At 47.1% G+C, this 19,958-nt stretch overlaps 1 protein-coding gene across 3 annotated transcripts in view; it reads right to left on the bottom strand.

Moving 5' to 3' along the window:
• The window catches only part of UACA (uveal autoantigen with coiled-coil domains and ankyrin repeats), a 69,891-nt gene extending 64,022 nt beyond the window's left edge, over positions 1 to 5,869 (bottom strand). For all 3 annotated transcript variants that reach the window (XM_074354117.1, XM_074354120.1, XM_074354118.1), the window contains exon 1: positions 5,601 to 5,869. In XM_074354117.1, the coding sequence (XP_074210218.1) occupies positions 5,601 to 5,687 (87 nt within the window). In that variant the 5' untranslated portion in view covers positions 5,688 to 5,869. The remainder of the gene's footprint in view (positions 1 to 5,600) is intronic.
• Positions 5,870 to 19,958: the final 14,089 nt, after the last annotated feature.

Raw genomic sequence — 19,958 nt, 5'->3', positions numbered from 1 at the left:
CGTTTCTCTGAAAGACAGAGCCTCTTTATAAACTTAACCCCATTACAACCATTGTCACATTTAAGTCCTTTAAAATAATAATTCCATCATATCAACATGTATCCAGTTGGTATTTACATCTCCTCAATTCTCATAAACTTTTATTTTTTACAATTATTTAATCAGTGAAGTCTACCATTACGATTAGTTAATATGTGTCCTAAATTTCTTTTATTCTCTAGACTTCTCGTCCACTTTTTTCCTCTTATAATGTATTTTTGAAGAAACTAGGCCGTTTGTTCTGAAATTTCCCACAATTAGAATTTTGCTCATTGCATCCCCACATTCCTCTGTCCCCTGTATTTTCTGTAAAATGCTGGTTAGACCTAAAAGCCTATCATACTCAGGTTTGGTTTTTTGGTGACTGTTAATTAGTAGCAATGAATATTTCCAGCAGGAAGTGCATTATGTCTGACTGCCCTTCCTTCTGAGACATTGGTAGCCACTGATAAATCACTGTCTGGATTTTATAGCCATTAATTCATGAGGAGCTGTAGAACTGTGACACACTTATTCAATCATCCCTTCTCCACACATTAGCTGGGGTAAAACACCTTTTATAAAAAAGAAGCTTTCCCTTGTTGAGCACCACAGTTTCATTCTTTCTCCTTATTTTCTGGATCTTAAAAGAATACATCAGTTCCCTAGCATCCAACAAAAGAGACACATTTCTTTTTTTCTTGGTAATCATTATTATGAATTCATGGATTTGCAGATTTCAGTCCACTGCCACTTCATTCTTACTGATGATCAAACTGTCCCCATCATTGGTCCCGTGGGAGCCTCTTCAAGTTGGTTCCCTCCTGAGTCCTAATCCTTGGTAACTTCCTTGCCTTCTAGTGGGACAAAGGATGCCACACTCATCCTGCAAATTTTCTGCTCCCAACTTGGTATTCTCCATTTCTTCAAAGAGGACCTAATTATTAATTCAGTCTTCAGCCTAACTTACATGTTTCATAAATGTTTCCCAAACTAAATAAGGCAATTGCCTTATTATTTTTAAACTAATGATTTTAAATTTGAAAAATGTGTATGATGCACAGTAAATAAATGCACAATCATCACTCCACTCTTATTAAAACAAGTAATTAAAATACTTAACTACTCAACACTCAAGTTCTTGGACTCGTCATCTACCAAAATACACACCAAAGCATCTCAACACTCCTGCTTTGCTATTATGATAAAATTCAGCAATTAAAATCAGCATGATAACCTGAGCAAAACTGCTGCTGGGTTGAAATCCAAAAGTATAAAAAGAAGGCTTCTTTAATGTGATCTTCCTTCAAGAACCACAAGAAATACAACACAGGGATAACCCTAGGAAACTGTCTGAATAAAGCTTTAATTAAGGTAGGCATGTTTAATTAAAGGTTGGCATCTTTAATGAAAATGAGTAAACAGTGCTCAATTAAGTACCATGAGTTTAAGCTAAACATAACAATTTGTGATTATTTACGTTACTCCCAAATCATCAATATAATAATAGCATTAACATCTTTTCAAACATACCCATATCCCTGAGTGGAAAACACAAATACCTTATTCTCAAAATCACAGCTAAAACATAATCATATTTAATCCTTTATGCTTTGTAAACATCTCAAACTTCTACTCTTGGTGGGAACCAAAAGAGGTTTTTTGAAGATTTTTTTCTGTTGCTATATTTGTAACTCTAAATTCTTTTAGAAATACCAATATTTTTTCAGGGTACTGAGACATTAAGAAGATGCTTTAGAACATATCTGGATGCTGATTTATAAAATTTATCGCCCTATTTTAAAAGCAGCCTAAAGAAAGGGCAGCAAAAATAATCACTGCAGACGCTTCGAGGTTAGAGGTGACTAGCACAGGTATAACTCACAGTGAGACCCTCTTCCAGAACATCTGCTTGCAGCACTGGTTTGCAATAGCTCTGGCATTACAGTCCCTTAATTTTAATTACTACTCAAATTTCCTAATCTGAACTACATAAATAATGGAACAAGCCTATTCTCATTGTACATATAATTGTACACATAATTACACATATAATTAACTAGATCTGAAATAACATTCACAATCATTTAATTATCCATTTCAGAAATCTGAAGCTCCAGTTTAGTAACTAAAAATAAATGTAACAACAAAAATTGTCTTATTTGATGATTAAAAGATGCAGTTATCTCCAGATTTCACTAGTAAAGTCCTCTCACATGTATTTCATGCACAATTTATAATTGTGAACAATATTTATTTATATGTGTATAAACACAACTCCGTTTAGTGAACTCTAAACCCACCGACATATTTACAACCAGGGTATTATTCAGAATATTTGAAATGCTTTTTTTCCTCCATATAATCTACATATAATTATAATTTAACGTGTTAAGTTAATATACTATATTTCACATACTATATCGTAAGATATTTACATACTTCAGTCCATTTCTAATGTGTCTCCAGATAAATAAGTTTAAATACATGAGGAAAACTATTTATGAAGTACGCATTTTTAAATTGTTTCTTCAAATCCAAGTAGTGCAAAATGGGATCATTCCCGTGATGATTAAATGAATGACTTAAGATTCAACTTCTGTATCCATGAGAGGGGAGTAGGGGAGAAAAAAGAAAGCAAGACGTATACCTCTGAACGTCCACCAAAATAACTTCTAATAGATCACAGGGTTAAACGTGAAAAATGAAGCAAACAAAAAACTGAAGAAAACAGGAGGCTTTTTCCTTTTTTGCTTAATATTGCAGAGTGGAAAGGCAAAGACATAACATAAACCTAAGAAGTCACAAAATAAAAGGTTGATAAATTCAATTGCGTAAAAACCACTTTCTGTATAGAAAAAGCCACCATAAACAAAGTCATAAGACAAACAACCAATTAAGAAAAATATTCATATTTAAAAGGCTAATTTCCCTGATAAAAAGTACATGCAAATTTGTAGGAAAGAAATTAACAACGCAATAGAAAAATGGAAAGGGAAAACTGTTCACGGAAAAGAACACGTACCGACTACTTAAGACTATGAAAAGATGCTCAACTTCATGCACAACCAAAGAAATACAAATTCAGACGATCCTCAGATACCACATTTATCTGTCAGGCTGGCAAAAATTGAACATCTGGACAGACTTCAAATAAAAGCATGGGAAAAAATAATTTCTCACACACGGAATACAAGATGCACAGAAGGAAATTTAACAAGCTTCATAATTATAAATGCACGTATCCTTTAACCCAGCAATTCCACTTTCAGGAATTGATCCTGTAAGTGTACAAGCACACACACACACACACACACGAAATATATACAGGCTTATTCATCATAGCACTGTATATTATAGCAAAAGATTTGAATGGGATGTTCTGAAAGGGCCTAGGATATTAGTTTAAAAAAATATATGGAACATCGAGTACCAAGTGCTACCATTTCAACAAAGGGTAAACATTTATATTAATATTTGCCTGTATATGCTAAACTCTCTCTGGAGGGATATGCAAGCAATTGGTGACACCAGTGGCCTCTGAGGAACTGGGGGAGCAAGGTCGCTGATGGACAGGTGGGAGAGGGACTTTTTGCTGTAAATATTTCTGTTCCTTTTAAATATTAAGCCATGTGCTATATTATCTGCTCAAAAGCAAATAAATAAAATTTTAAATATTTTTGAAGAAAATAAAAAAGATGCTCAATCATGATAATACGTACACACGTGACCAAATCTAACATTAGGGATTATGGTTTACAGAGTGAAAAGCAGAAGGAATCTGTTTGTCCTGTGCATTTTTTATACTCTATCAATACTACACTTGGCTTTATGAGTCATCAGATTCATTTATTTTCATTTAAATATTTTACAAAAATTATTTGAATAATTAACTAAAACTGAGAGATGCTCACTCTTTTTAAGTGGGCAGGTTCTTTTTTTTTTTTAATGGATTTTTCTTTATTTTTATGTCATTACTTTAAGAAAAATAACAGAATTCTCAGTGTAGCGATTGCTAAAGATTTAAGCTCAGAGAGATGCACCTCACCTTCCAAATGTGCAAAATGCAAATTGGCATGCTGATAATACCAGTTACAACTAAATACTCTGCATTTCTAGAAGAGAAAACAGGATAAAATTAAGGTGTCTAAACCTCCAAGTGGGTGTGAATCCTTAGTGCAAACCAAATGGGGTAAAATATAGCGAATAAACCTAGCAAAGTGTGTCTTTAAAGCTGAAAACACAATCTGCACTACAAAGAAGTTGAATCTTTAACGACATTGACCTCTGGTAACACTAAATGACGTTTCTGACCATCATCTTAAAAAATGAGGACGTAATCGCTTCTTCTATGCGCTAATAAAACAATTTAATGTTTTCAAATCATCAAATATGCCACCTGAAGCCATCCCCCCATTTTTTTTCATTGGGAATTGAACAGCCTAGTTTTGCCACAATTTCCTTTAAATCCAAGTAAAAATCATTCTAGAAGCAGTCAGGTGGAGAGAAAGGCATAATTCTGAATTCACTCAAAAGCCAAAGCAGATGAATTAGTATTCTCATAAAAAGCACCACACAGTCATTTCGGTAAAACCCGTGCAAAATCACTGAAGTCCGTTTTAACTGCTCCAAGCGGGCAACCTGGCAGTTTGTGCATTACATCCCCTCTACGTTTCTGACTCTTCAAGACTTTTCAAATAATGTTTATTCTAAGAATACAGAACGTTGATGATAAGGCCATCCTTCTAACTTGCCAAATTACCTAAATTCCAACATCTGCAGTCACATTTTCTCAGATTTCTGTTCTCCTGACAGTCAAGAGAGGCCCTGAGGACTCCGAGAGCACTAAGGCCGGGCTGCACGGGGCTGCCCCGCAGGTGAGACTGCCCGGCCGCAGAGGACAGCCACCTCCCCGATGTCACCACCACTCCCGGGTCACCAGCTTCCCAGTGTCACCACCACTCCCGGGTCACCAGCTTCCCACTGTCACCACCACTCCCAGGTCAGCAGCTTCCCAGTGTCACCTCCACTCCCGGGTCGCCACCTTCCCAGCGTCACCACCTTCCCAGTGTCACCTCCACTCCCGGGTCGCCACCTTCCCAGTGTCACCACGTCTCTGAGGCACTGTCTTTACAACGACACCCCAGTCCCTCTGCCTCCCCTTAAGTCGCTTTCCCAGTGACACCGACAGCGACCAGCACTCAACGCCGCGAGTCCGGAGTCCGGACGGGGCGGCGCCGGCCCGCGGCCCTGCCCGCCCGGACTGAGGGAGCCCGCCCGGCCCGCGGAGGCGGCCAGGGACAGAGCGCGCGGGGTCACCGCGCCGGCGGGGGAGGGCGGGCCGGGGTCGCGGGGGAAGGCCGGAGGTGGGGGGACACCCAGAACGCCCGGCTCGAGGAGGGGCAGCCCGCGGCCGTCGGCCAAGAGCCGGGAACCCGGAGACGGGAAAGGAGTTGGGGGAGGCCGCGGAGGCGGCGGGGAGGGTCCCCGGGGCTCGGGGCCGGCGAGGCGGGCGCGCCCAGGGGCAGCCGGGCGGAGGAGGGCAGCGCCGGGGGCCGCTGCGCGCGGGCCGCGGGACTCACCGCGCTGGCGGCAGCGGCGGCGGCGGCGCCGGGCGGCGCGGGGCCGGGCGCGTCCTGCCTCCTCAGGCGGGACTTGAGGCTCTTCATGGCCGCGTCCGGGCAGTCCCGCTCCACCGGCCGCGCGCGAACCTCGAAGTCTGCGGGTTGCGGCCGCGCGGAGACGAAGGAGGTGGAGGAGGCGGCGCGCGGGCGGCCCCGGCCCACCTGCCACCTGGGGCCCGGCCGCCGTTGGCTCCCGGCCGGCGGCGGGGCCCCGCTCCCGCAGCCAATCCGCCGCCGTCCTGGCGAGGGTGGGGCCGGCCCCGACCAATAGGATTCCGGGAAGGGGGAGGGACTTCCCTTTCAAACTTAATAACTCCCTTCCTCTCCCTGCGGAGGGAAAGTTGGGCTCTCCGGCTGGGCGGCGGCGCGGACGGGCGTCTCTCCCGGGGGATGGTGCCTCGGGTCTGGAGAGCGCACGGGGTCGTGCCTGAAACCAAGTCACGCCCGACTCCCCTCGTCTTCCCACCCCGTGTTCTTTCCCAAGAAACTCTCCCCTCCTCCCATCTGGTCCCAGAAAGGACTCCTGGGCCCCCGCACACTCGGGCTTTCAAGAACAACTTCCCTTCTGTCTGCTGAGCTTTCACTGCGCAGATCCCAGTGTCCGGGGACACCACGTGCGTCATAAGCTCCAGAAAGACACAGCTTCTAAGGAATAAGGTGCTGGTTGGACAGAGTTTGAAAGACGCTGCAGAACATCATAGCACGTGTCAGGTGCTCAGTGATTATTTGTTCAGTTCAGAACCCACGGCTTTGGGGGGAAGGAGACGTTGGGGAGGAGGGGGAGCTTTAATAAAAAACGACCCACATAGCCAAAGTGATATAAAACGCTGTCAAAGAAAAAAAAATTACGTCCTTTCTTCCAAAAAAAGGTTTTTTGTTTCCTGTAGAAACAAATTACGGGCAAAAGTATACCATGCAATTAATTCATCCTACCCAGAAATCTGTATTAATGAGAATCGTTTACGGGAAGGACGGATAGACAGGCAGGCGAGCAACACCCAATAATTAGCTATTATGGTGACATCTTCAAGTCTTTCTAGGAGTCAGTTTTTCCCAGCAAAATGTTTATTCTAGCATTCGCCCATTTGAAAAGACAAACACTCCACATTGCTGACTAACAAAGGATTCATTTTGTCTGGAAGATCAGTTGCTTCTTTGCAGTTTCCTTGTAATAACTCAAAAGTTTTATTTAAATAGTGTAAAGAAAGTTTTCAAAAGTCTCTTGGAGAGACAGCGTTTAAAGATCATGTTAACCCTTAACAAAACAGTAACAATGAACTACCTGAGAAAATCACTAAATTTTCTCTCGATTAGTTCTGTGGAAGGAAATTTTCTTTGACTCCTCTTCCTTCCTCAGGATCCACAGCCATTCAGTTTTGCTGGCTCTTTAATAGTGTCTGTGATGGCTAGCTACTCTCTGTCCTTACCTGCCCCTGCAGAGCCAAAATTACCTCACACCTGGATATTACAGAAGCTTTCCAACTAGTCACCTGACCTCCAGTCTCACCTCTCCCATTACCAATAAACTACCAACCGTCATCAAAATTCTTACAAAACTATATTCAATATCTTGTAATAACCTATAATGGAAAAGAATCTGAAAAAGAATTTATATATAACTGAGTCACTTTATTGTACACCTAAAACTACCAGAACATTGTAAATCAACTATACTTCAATAAAAAGTTATTTTGAAAAAAATCATAGAAAATATTCCTCTCTTGCTCAAAAACTGTCAGCAGCTAATGAATGAATAAAATTTAACTCCTTTACTTGGCATTTAAGGCTCTACAACATGAACACAAGCCTGTTCTCCAGCTGACACTCCAAGCAAAGAACTCTTCAGCCCATTCCTCAAACGTAGGTCTTGCCTTTTAATGTCCACATCTCTATGCATGCTGATCCCTCTTCCAGTAATTTTCTATCTACATTCATTTAACAAAATCCTGCTCCCTCCAAGTGTGATTGGACGAGGGCACAAGGGAGCTTCTGGAGTACTGTACTGTTCTAACTGATTATATTAACGCGTGTGCGGGTTATATAATGTGCTCAGCTTGTGAAAATTCAGTTAGCCTGTAGTCTTTATATGTATATGTGTGTTATACTTTAATTAATCGTACATCCATTCCATGTGCCCTCCCCCCTAACAGAGCCTTCTCTGATCACTCAACTGAAGTGATCTCTCCATTCTCAGAATGATTGTACCTCTCAGATGATACTAATACATACGTTCTGAACAAGTTCTATTTCACTACTAGACTTCAAACTCCTTAAAACCAGGGAATAACCGATACATGTCTGAATTCCCCAGAATGCTTAGCATGTACTAGGTGCTCAATAAATATTTCTGAACAGATGGATGCATTCTTTTTGGTTATTAGAGTGAATTATAGTTGTTGTTGTGTGTGGTCATGTCACACAGGGTTGGTACCCACCCTGCTGTGAATACTGGGTGTCTCCTGGAGCATCCAAGTTCTCATGGCCCTGGTAATTGGCCTCTTTTCCGTTGTTACTGGATAAAGCAAAGGAAGCACGCAAAGCCACAAGTACATCTTGCATCAGTTTCCAAAAATGCTGGGCAAGCTATTTTTATGCGCTGTCTGCATGGTGTCCCCATGGTGTCTGTGTCCAGGGGCCTTTGTGGATTTTTCCAGGCTGGAAACCTGATAGCCGATGTCTGCTCATTCCCATTTGAGAGCAGCTAAGTAAACATCGCTGGTCTGAATGTGCAGTGAGTCTTTTTTATATTGATCTGGAAGCTCCCTACATGAAGTAAGGTCACTACGATTAGCATTCAGCCAGATAGGTTTTGTTTTTTTAAATTATTATCACTATTACTTCTTTTTATCTTCCCTTTGGAGGAAAAGGCACTTATGAAATTTATGGAATGGAATTTATGGAGTTTATTTGGTACCATACTGAATCCATATGAATTTTTGGTTTGTTTTGCTTATGTTTTATAATATATGAAACCTGGAAGGGAAAGGCATTTTTTAAGTATGTTAATAGGTTTTACATGCACAATGTAAAGATGTCTCAAATAATACAGAAGGGGAAAAGTTAGTCTCCTGACCACCTCTACCCTCAGCCCTGGCTATCAAGAAACTTGTGTTCTAGACTGGAGACCAAGGATAACATAGATAGTTCAGCTGGAGAACAACTCCCCACTGAACGGCATCGTAGGATCGCAGATGTGGGTGGTGTTTGGGGAAGGAAAGTTCAGGAAATGAGTTTGCTTGATGGGAAAGTACCCGAGGATTGGAGGACAGGGGTGGGGTTTCACTGAGTGCACTGAAAAGGGACACCAAGGAGGCAAAGGATTCTTAGGGGAAGAGCCAGGTAGATATGACAGCAGAGGAGGGAGATGCTCACCGAAAACGGCGTGATGACAATGGCAACCACGTGACAAAGACGAATTAAACACACAGAACCAGAAATTTACACATAAAACGATCCCTTTTCAAACAAGAAGCTCTCCTTCCAATCTTAAGTCATGAATTTTATGTCCAATGACTTGCCCTCTTCATTTACAGAGCTTCCTGCCACTCCTGGCAGCCCCGGGGAGCCCAGCCAATAAAGGCAGTCAGTAATTCCATGGAGGAGCCTGGGATATCAGTCATCCTTTCCCAGCTCAGATGCCAGAGCAGATAGATGGCAGAACCATGTGTGGCCATGGGGTCACGAGTAAAGGCACCGCACGCACGACTCACGTGGCAGCCCCAGGAATGAAGGACCTGAGGCGGTTCTCACACCCTTTTCTCTCGCCCCAGTCAAAACTAAAACATGTTGCATAAGAGAGCTTTAAAAAAATAAATAGTTCATCTTTGGCACTAGTTTTAAAACCATCTGCATTTCTAGTAAGCTCTCCAGCGACTACATCCTAGAAAACTGGAGTGGGAAGGAGGAAAGAGGGAAGAGCACATAGACAGCTTCTGCTCCACAGACCCACAGAACCAAGGACACCTGTGAGTGTCTTCTTGGTTATTCAACACTAAAACTTTTAGGGTTGCCAGTTCCCTCTTACAGAAACTGCTTTCATCTCCCCTGCCAAGGGGTGTTTTGTGCTCTGCTAGCGTAATGCTGAGCCTACTAATTCCATCCTGAAGAGGGCTGCTTTCCATCTAACTGTCCTGCTGGACATTTACAGCCTGTCATTCGCCTATGATGCAGCAAGTGTGTCATTGTTTCAATACTGAAGGAGGGAGCGAAACAGCAGGGAAGGGCACGGCCAGGAGCAAAACGACCTCCCCAGCACCACTGAGCTTCCACCCAAGAGCAGGCAAGACACCCACAGCTACTTCTTTGAATTCAGGTTTAATGTCCAAAAACTCCAACTCATTTCCTTTGGTGGAAATTGACCTCTGTTATCAAGTTTTGACCACACGAAGCTCCAGAAATACCACTGGCCTCATTTTACGAGGTTGATGGCCCCAGTGGGCCTGCAGGAAGCTGTTCTAAAACAGACGCCTCATCCTGGAGCCCAGATACATGCACGGTGTTTTGCTCAGGAATCAATAACCATCTGCCTTCTCCAGTAAACTTCCCTAGATTCCGGACCTTGGAGCTTTCTTATCTTGGCCAGCATGCCAGGATATGCACATACAATGAGCTAAAGGGCTTCCAAGACTTCAGCCCTGCCGGGGTTGAATAGAAAAATGTCTTGCTTTTGAACTGAAAATATGGCAAATAAAGACTCCCTCTACAGATTTTAAGTGATAGCTTTATGTATCCTCCTTAAAATTTTTCCCTTCCAGATCTCCAGGGGCCTTTTAAAGTCCTGGCGCAGTATCAGTACTCACTCTTGTTGGAATAATTACTAGTAAATCATGTGACTGCAACACCGTCAGTTACTCTAGGCTGATCTTTGCTGCAAATCCTAATGAGAGGACATTCCAGACAGAGTAAGTCAAGGTAGATCCCACATTCAAGCGTGCTTGGTAAGTGCCTGAGACGTCATGGTACACGTTTGACGAGGATCTTACAGACACTTCAATAAAACTTACTGTTGACTGTAGTGGTTTGAGTGACGCTGAGAGGCAGGTGACAAGCAAAATATTGGAAGAACAGATGTTCTAATAGTTACATAAACACGATTTATTATGTATATTAGATACCATATTACTATATTTTAAATTATACAAGATTATATATTATACTATTTTAAGTAATATTCTTTCATAAAATATCTTTACAAATTAATAAATTTTCATGCAAGTCTTAATTTTTATATAAAAAAATTGAACCCAAAAAAGTGTGGGTAAATTTGTATTTCAAAAGCTTAATCTTAAAATTATCAGTTCCTGGCACAACATCATATAGGATTTATGTACGAATGCAGGTATAGATGTTTGGAATTCATTACCAAAATTAGACTTTTGCTTCCTGGAAAAGAAGAGTTTACATAAAAAGTTTCCTCCATGCTCCTTCTTCAAAACTACTTGCACCAATGTTTAAATTACCATCAAAAATTAAAATTTAATTTTGTATCAAGTTTCTAAGTAATAACTACAATGCTTATTTGAGACAAAATTTTAAATTAAGGTATAATTCTTGTAGGTAATGGCATTATTCCACACTGCGTATAAGCCACGAAGGCCATTTTAAAAGCAGACTTGAACTATTCAGAGAGGTTGGTCCATCCTCATGACCGCCTGAATTAACTATGTGTGTGTTCCTCACCCCGCCGGTGTCGGTTTAGCACAAGCATCAAGACATCCATTCTGACGGCTCAGCGTACGCTTTCCTTGTTGCTCTTTGTGAAAGTCCTGCTACAAGCAAAACATATAAAATAACTAATCAACTAAAATACCAGCACATTCTGGACTCAAAGGAGTTCCATTTTGATTTTGTAATGCTAGGGAGAAGCATCATACGCTATGCTCCATAAACTTCAAAACCATCCCTAGACCTACACGGCAATGAAAAACGGCTCCTTGTACCTACGGAGGACGTAGTTCACGAATTCACCTAAGACCAAGGCAGAGCCTTTTAAGGCTGAGGTAAAATGCGCCTCTCTTCCACTCCGGAGACATGGAGCTCTGAGAGCAGCAAACTCTCAAGATGCATCGACTTTGCGGCTCATAACTCTGAAGTGACACCCGTCAAGGCAACAAATGCAAGTAAGCCTGACAACCCTAACACCGGAGGGCTGGGCGCTGACTGGGCGAGTACACCCTGATTAAAGCAACCTCGGAGAGTCCCCAGATGTGAGTCACGGCACATCCCTGACAGCAACACAAGCCGCTCACACTTCCACGTGAGCCCTCACGGCCAGAAAGCGCCCATCCAGCACCTGCTGAAGAGCGGACTCGCCCAGTGGCAGTGTTGGTACAATGGTTAACAGCTGGCTTTTCTTTTTTTTTTTTTTTTTTTGGTAGGAAGAACGCTGATTTGCAGTTACTGCTGATTTCCATGGTGAAAATAATCCCATGTGGAGTTCGAGTTAGCAGCGTGGCCAACGCGAGCGCCAGCCTGCTGGCAAGAGCTCCTTCCAGCGTACTGGTCAGCACTCGGGCGCTGGCCCCGGCGCAGCCCTGCAAACAGCTGGGACGAGGCCTGGCGCCGCAGACGGCGTGAACCTTGGGTGTGTCTGGCAAGCATAGTTCTGAGATCTCAGAGTTTCAGGTGGTCTGAGATTATAGCCCCTGTCCCACGGGCCAAGCGAATGAAATAAAAAGGCACTCTCGCCACGAAGCATGCCGACTCTAACGTGTTTCTGACACGGGTTAGGAGCAGGTGCAACGCACCACCCTGCTCCTGTCCTGCATTTTGTTTCCCTCTTTCACCAAACTATCGAAATGATTAAGTGAATGAGATACAAGCCCACGTAGAGGTTCAGAGCGGTTACTGTCCATGTTCCGACACGCCTGTGTCACTCCAGGCCTATGTTCTTAAGCAGTAGGTACATGACGTCCTCAGTAAGTGCCGAGAAGTCGGTGTTGCCGTGTTGGATAACGTAACTGACGGAGTTCTCTGTGTGAAGACTATTCACACAGAGAGATTTAGCTTACTGTCATCTTCAACAAAGGACTCACTGAACTTCTAGTTTCAGGCTTAAGATGAATCCTCACGAAGGCGGGGCGTTCATAAAGCCACGGGTGGCTGCTAGGTGAACTTTCAAGTGTGTCTACCCGGTTTCATTCCTGATTCGTGTCTGAACGAGCGTGGCGCGGAGCCCAGGCTGGAAACAACACTCCAGGGTGGGGTCGGATTTTCTTCCAGGCGTGTTCCCTAGATGTTTCTGCTTTTTTCGCCAGTGTTCCTGGTATTGTAGCAGCACTGCATTCTTTTCCCACTTTCAACAAAGATCTAGTCATGCTGTCCAAGACTGAGATTCTAAATAAATATCTCAAAAAAAACAAACCCAGCAAACTGCATTATTAAAAACAGGAAAAGTTAAACAACATGAGAGTCTGTGATTGAGAAAATTCACTCATTCATTCAGCGTTTACTGAGTACCTACTAAGTGCCAGGCGCTGGTGAGAAAGCTCGAGATTAGTCACCGTTCTTGAAGGTTAAAGATCGGAAAGCGGGCAATGCCCGTGTGGCCGGAAGAGAATGAAAAAGGGCAACAGGTGGTTGTGGGCCAAGGGGCGGAAGGGGGAGAGCGCCCCCTCCGTCCTGCCTGGGAGGGTACTGCCAGGGCTCGGCTCTCCTCTGAGGGACATGAGAAACCACGCCAGGCTTTGGCAGTGAAGCAGGTGAGAGGCGATGGTGAGCCGACCAGGGGAGAAGCAGCAAGAACTGATCAGAATCTGATACACCTTGCAGGTTGAGCCAATAAACACTTCTGATGAATTGATATGAAATGTGAGCGCCAATTAGGAATCGGAGCACCCAAAAGTTGTCGCCTCTGGGATGAGGAAGGCTGGGTGGGGCAGGTTGCGGGGAGGGCTGGGGAAGTCAGCACTGGACATATCTCATATGAGATGTCTATCACATGTCCAGGTGGAGGTGACAAGTAGGAGGCTGGATATACCAATCTGGAGTCCGGGAGAGGGGTCTGGGATGGAGAGAGAAACCGGGGGATCACCGGCCTACAGCCGGAGTGAGACCGTATGAGGTCACCAAAGGAGGAAATACCGGTAAAGGGAAGAGGACCAAGGACAGAGCTTGGGGCACTCCAGCACTAGCAGGTTGGGAGAAGACAAGGCACCTGCAAGGGAGGTGGAGAAGCGCCACCCAGGGAAAATCAGAAGTGCGGAGGCCTGGAAACCAAACGGAGGAAGTATTGAAGGAGGAGCAGGCGAAGCTGTCAGCACTGCTCATCACTCGTGCCCGTGAGGACCAGAAGTTACCACCGGATACAGCATCATGGAGGTCACTGGTGACCTGGACCACAGGCACCCGCTTGCCAGGGTAGTGGGCACAAAGCCCCGACTGCAGGGCTCCCAGAGGAAATGGGAGGAGAAGAACCGGAAAGCACCATCATAGGCCATTCCTCCGAGGAGTCGTGGTGCGAAGGGGAGTAGAAAATGGGGCCCCAGCTGGTAGAGAAAGTGAGAGCAAGAGAGGTTTTTCTAAGACGGCAGAGATTAACAGGATGTGTCCAGATAAACGAGATACACACACACATGGCTGCTCGCACACACGCCGGTGTTAGCACTTAAACCGCTCGGTTTGCACGTCTGTCTCCCTCAGTATGCCGTGAGCTTTTTGAGAACAGGGACCTTGCTTTATTCAGCTTCACACGCCCGCAGGCTAACCGAGTGTGTCAGTTCTCGATTGCTGCTGTAACAAATGACCACATTTCAGTGGCTTCAAACAGCTTGGCTCTACAAGTCAGAAGTCTGACAGAGGTCTCACCGGGCTCACATCAAGGTGTCAGCAGAGTGTTTGTTTCTCTGCTTTTTCCAGCTTCTAGGGGCTGCCTGCCTTCCTTGGCTCGTGGCCCCTTCCTCCGTCTTCAAGGCCAACACCACTGCATCTCTTTGATCTGATCCTTCTTCCTTAGTCACATCTCTCTCTGACCCTGAAATCAACTGGGGAAGGTCCTCCAACTTTAAGGAGGCCTGTGGTTAGGGTGAGCCCACCCAGAACGTCCAGGATAACGTCTCCACCTCAAGGTCCCCAATGTAAGCACGTCGACCTGTCGCTGCGTAAGGTAACACCTCCACAGGTTCTGGGACGAAGATGTGGACGCCTTTCATGGTCATTGTTCTGACACGCCCAGTGACTGACGTGTAGACAAACACTTGGAACACGAACTTTACGCATATTTCCTCTCGACGTTTATCCTGCTGTGCCGCACAGGCCTGGAACCTCTGTGAGAGCAGAGAGTGTCTCACCTGGTTCTTCACTGCGTTTCCAGCATGCGGCACAGGTCATGAGACAGGAGCCTAGTTAACAGCTGTTAGCGACCGAGTGAATCAGCAATTGAGCGAACCTGCTCTTCCACGTGAGCCGCTGCTTCAGGAAAAACCTCTCCTTCGGGCTCAGCAGACACCGCCCACACCCCGCCTCCTGAGCTCCCACGCGCCCGGGTTTCTGGGTCACCTGGCCCTCCCGGCACTCCTGCCACCTCTCTGAACGCTCTCCGACCATTCTCTGGGTCCTCCTCTGTCTTAGTCTCCTGCAGCTGCTGTAGTAAGTACCACAAGCTTCGTGGCCGAAAACCACAGAAATGTATCTATTGTCTCACAGTTCAGGAGCCCAGAAGTTCAAAATCAAGTGTTGGCAAAGGCCTGCTGCCTCTGAAGCCTGCAAGGGAGACTCCTCCCTTGCCTCTTCCGGCTTGTGCTGTTTGTCTCCCTCGCCTCACAGAGGCGCAACTGCAGTCCTTGCTTCCCGCGTCACACGGCCATCTCCCTGTGTGTCTCGCCATCTTTACTCTGAGCATCTTATAAGGGCACTGGTCACGTTGGAGTAAGGACCCACCCGACACCAGTATGACCTCACCGTAGTGAATGACTTCCGCAATGACCCTGTTCCCTAACAAGCTTGCCTTGGCAGGCACCGGGAGTCAGGCCTGGGACCCACACTTTTTGGAGGACACAGCTCAACGCATAACACCTCCCTATAAAACAGTGGTCTACAAAGGGGGCTGAGACCCCTTCAGGCTGCGCAGGACAGTCCTTTGAGGAAAGGGAAGAAAATATTAAAAGTTCTACTTTGACTTAATTTTTTTCTTAAAAAAAAAAAAAAAAGAAACTAAGCTTTACCAATATTTAAAATGTGGACCGACCCAGGGGCCTTCCTCTGTGTTCTGTCTGTCGTGCCCAGCGAGTGCTGGGTCCTGGGGGACAGCGGACGAGGGCAGAGTGGTCGATGGCAGTGGCCCTGCCTCCCGTTTGATTGCAGCGTGTTTTCACATACTGCAACTTATGTGATTCAAGATATCATCGTCTGACTCCTTTTTATAAAAGCAAGACCTTTAAACAGTAGAACCTTTACAGTGCCGAGTACTGAGGCAAGGCGCGATGAGGAAGGAGTCCGAAATCCAACCACAACATGAGGCTGCACTTGATGTTACAAAATTACAGATGTTTCCAATTTTGTGAGCTTTGTCAATGATGACAAGTCACCATAAGCACTATGCTACCTAGCAAATATTTTTGGAAAAAAGCAAAAGGCTGGGAGCCAAAAAATCGTCCTAAACTGGGTCAAGAAAGGGCACCCTGGAAAGCATCTGCCCACCAGCAAAGAGATGCTGGGGAGTGTGCCGGGCTCAGCCTGGTCCTGGGGGGGTGGGGGCGGGAGCCTCCACTCAGGATGTCTAGCCACATGGACCACATCACTGAGGGCCATGGAGCTGTACCCACAGCCTGGACGAGGCTCTGTGAAGCCAGGAAACTGGCGCTAGAAGTCGTCCTTAAGCTACTGAACACCCCTGGCAGAAAGAAACCAAAGCCAACTGAGAAGGAAGCCCCTCAACCGAGGATTCATTTCAGCACAGTTTTTCTTAATAAATAAAGCGTTTGCATGGTTAGAAACCAGAGGCTGCGGTGGGCCGGCCCCTGGTGGAAGCTGGGAGGCAGACCGAGGGGGCTTCGGGGAGAGAGCAGACAGGCGTGGACAGCCGACCCGCATCAGCGTGGGGAGCAGAGTGAGAACTGCAGGACGGCTTCCTGCCCTTTCTTGTGCACCCCTGGGTGAGAGGACACTGCCTCTTACGGGGGGGGGGGGGCAAGAGCGGCAGTGAGCCTGCGGGAGAGACGGGCTGCGCGGCTCGGGCTGCGACGCGCTGGAGGTGCCCACGGTGCCCCCGCAGCCAGCAGCGCGGCGCTCCCCCGGGGTGCGGAGCTGAAGACCAGCCTCAGCCGCCGTCAGCGTATGTGAATGGGAACTGGAGCCAGAGGAACAGATGAGACAGCCCAGGAAGTGTGTAGAGCGAGCCGAGCCTGGGACAGAGCCGAAGGAAGGGGCCTTTCGAGGATGGGTGGAGAAACACGAGCCAGCGCTCCAGGGTCACAGAGGCCAAATGTCAGCAAACGCCAAGTGCAAGTGATGTAGACAGAAGTCAACAGCCACCTTCACCCTCACGCAGAGCTCGGCTGGTCAAACGCTCAGGACACGTCTGAGCCACGCCTCTGCCCAGCCTGCACTCAGCAGCGAGCAAAGAACCCTGAGTGCCCGCCGCAGCGGGGCTGTGTTTGCACGCCCCATCACAATTACTTGGGACATTTATTTGCTCTTCCTTCATGGTATCTCAATATTTCAGTTCAACCGTGCACAGAGCAGAAGCTGGTGGTCACGGCAGCAACCCCCTGCGCCAGCAAGGGCTCAGCCATCGGCACCAGCAGTGCGGGTTACCTGCAGGAAGGTCTGCGCGAAGGTGTTTCCTCAAAGAGGCCCTGTGGGATCCAGTGGCTCTCAGAGGTCCTGCACGCTGACCTCCCTGGCATCTGCCCGGTGTGCGTTACACATCTTTTGGCGACGGACTGGCTCAGGTCAAACCTGAGGGCTGCAAACCTGGGGTGAAGGGACAGTTAGTCTGTGTCTCGTCTGTGGCCACATCTTGGCCGGCTCCCTCTGCACTTCATGGACAACCTCCGCCCGTGGCTCGGCGTCCTGCTCAGGTCTGCCCGCCGTCACAAATCTGCCCTTGACCGTTTCAGCCCATGGATCCTTCTCCTTCCCAGGAGCTCTCATCCCGGTTTCTGCTGTTCACCTGGTTCTCCATGATACCTGGTTTGAGATTAACTTCAGTCTTGATCTCATCTCTCCTCTGAGTTACCTGCTGTCATTAGGAAGGACGTTGAAAGCCTCGACATTTGTGTCCACTCCCCGGAGCTCAGATCCACCTCTGTCCTGGGCGTAGGTGTTACAGTGACTACTTACCGATCATACACACAACACAGATACTTTCAAGCGTACATACGCCCGACTGCCGCATGTTCATAGCGTCAAAGTCCAAGGTCACCCTACTCAGGACTGGTTTCAGTCTGAAGCTGTTCATTAATTATTGAGGAACAGAGGTAAGGAAGGCACAGAAAAATTAAGCTGAGCTCGTCTAGGCCAGGTGCAGCACAACCGACTCACTTGTCTCCTACGTCGTAATGGTAAAGTTGAACAGACCACAGACTCATATATTATATCGTGACGATGTGCCAGTTACTGATCTACTCCCGCTCATCTCTGGACCTACCCCTCCCCGCCCAGCCAGCCGGCCCTGTAAACGTTCCCCTCCACCCGATGGCATGATGTCAGGCTCTGTCCGCAGAGGGTTCTGGACGGATCCCTGCAGGAGAGACGGGCTTCTCTTCCTGGTCCTGCTGTGCTTTCCTTTCTCCCTCCTCCTGTGGCAGCAGACAAGGCGTGGGGGGGGGTGGCGGGCAAGCTCACCTCAGGCAAGTTTCGGTGGCACCCCACAACCTTCACCCTCCTGTGCGGGTCCACCGGCGCCCTCGCCGGCCCTCCGGTGAGCCCCACGACGCTCCCGGGGGCAGCTCCCCACCCGTGGCCCCCGCCTGCGGTCCCTCAGTGAGCGTCTGCGCCGTTCACCGGGTTACAGCTGCAAGGTCTTTATCTAGGCCTTGGGAGCGGGGGCTCGGCCTCAGCTGGGGGCAGGGGGAGGGCCTGGGCTGCTCCCTCCGTCTGCTCTTCCTGCATTCTTCAAAGTTTGCTTTACCTCTGAGGAGCTAGTTCTCTGTTATTAGTCAGTAATTCTTCGTATTAAACTTCCCCTGTTCCAAGCACCATGTGGTTTCTGTCTCCTAACCTAAATGACAAAGACAGAATCAGAGCAGGTCATTTCACGAGACTCCCTCACTCTATCGGTGAGGAGATTAACCCAGAGGGACCAGGAAAGTAAACGCTTTGCCCCAGTCACACAGCCAGGGAGTCGCGGGACCAGAGGTGGAAGTCACATCGCCCAACGGGCCTCTGAGCAGTGGCTGTCCTAACCCAGCACAACAGGGACACGCTGAGAGAATGGACTCATGAACTAAGGATCTGAGAGCGAGGCTTTGTTGGGGCAGATCAGGAGAGACAAAGTATGAAGGCCCAGAAGTCTTGGTAGTGATGAGGAAAGTTATCAGGGAAACACAGCAGGGAGAGGCCAAGAACTCTGAGCAAAGAATCTGCTAGTTACTGCACAATGGAACAGGCAAAACCAATAGCTTGACCTCAGGCCACAGATGGACAGAGGATTTGGAGATGATTTAAGAGCATTTGTCCTCCAGGTTCCTGGGCTTCCCAAAAGTCACGTCTGTGTGTCCCAGTGCCCACCCACTGTCTTTTCAGACCACCCAGGCTGCCTGAATATTTCTCAGATGGTGGCCACGTCCCTGGCAGGGGCCCAGCCTAACCGGTTTGTGGTACCCTAGAGGAGGCAGCTCTGTGTTGTGGGTGAAAAAGAAACGGCAGTGGGGAAGGGCCCCCGGAACTACCCCCGCTCCCGCCCACACTCACGAGATCCCCACGATCCACAAAGCAGTGGTCTGGGTTTTGTAATTAACAGTTTCTCTTTTACAAGATGGTTTTGGCAGTGTGGGCGCCAACACCCAGTCTCTTTGAAGCGCTGGCCGGGGCCCAGGAGATGCTTCTAATTTCTAATCAGGGCATGTTTGGATGCCTGCGAGAGAAGAAAGGCCAGTCTAGCACTGTGATTAGAATGAGAGGTGGTGGGAAGGGTTAGCCTCGGGCAAACTTATTTTAGACAAGTTGTTTTGACAAGTTCAGTAAAAGGGAGGGAATTCAGGAGCAGCAAGATAGAAGGGGAAGCACATGCACCTTGAAGTCCAGCTCCCAGACGTCAAGCCCCAGCTCCGCTGCTAACAGCCTGTGTGGTCCTGGGCGAGTCGCTCTGCCTCTGGGGCTCAGCGCTGTCACCCGTGAAAGGCTGACCAGTGGCCTCTGGGACCCAGCAACAATATC

The sequence above is a fragment of the Camelus bactrianus genome, chromosome 27 (genome assembly GCF_048773025.1).
Source record: "Camelus bactrianus isolate YW-2024 breed Bactrian camel chromosome 27, ASM4877302v1, whole genome shotgun sequence".
Classification (NCBI taxonomy): Eukaryota; Metazoa; Chordata; class Mammalia; order Artiodactyla; family Camelidae; genus Camelus; species Camelus bactrianus.
The sequence above is the reverse complement of the archived record's forward strand: the minus strand, read 5'-3'. Positions and strand labels throughout refer to the sequence as shown.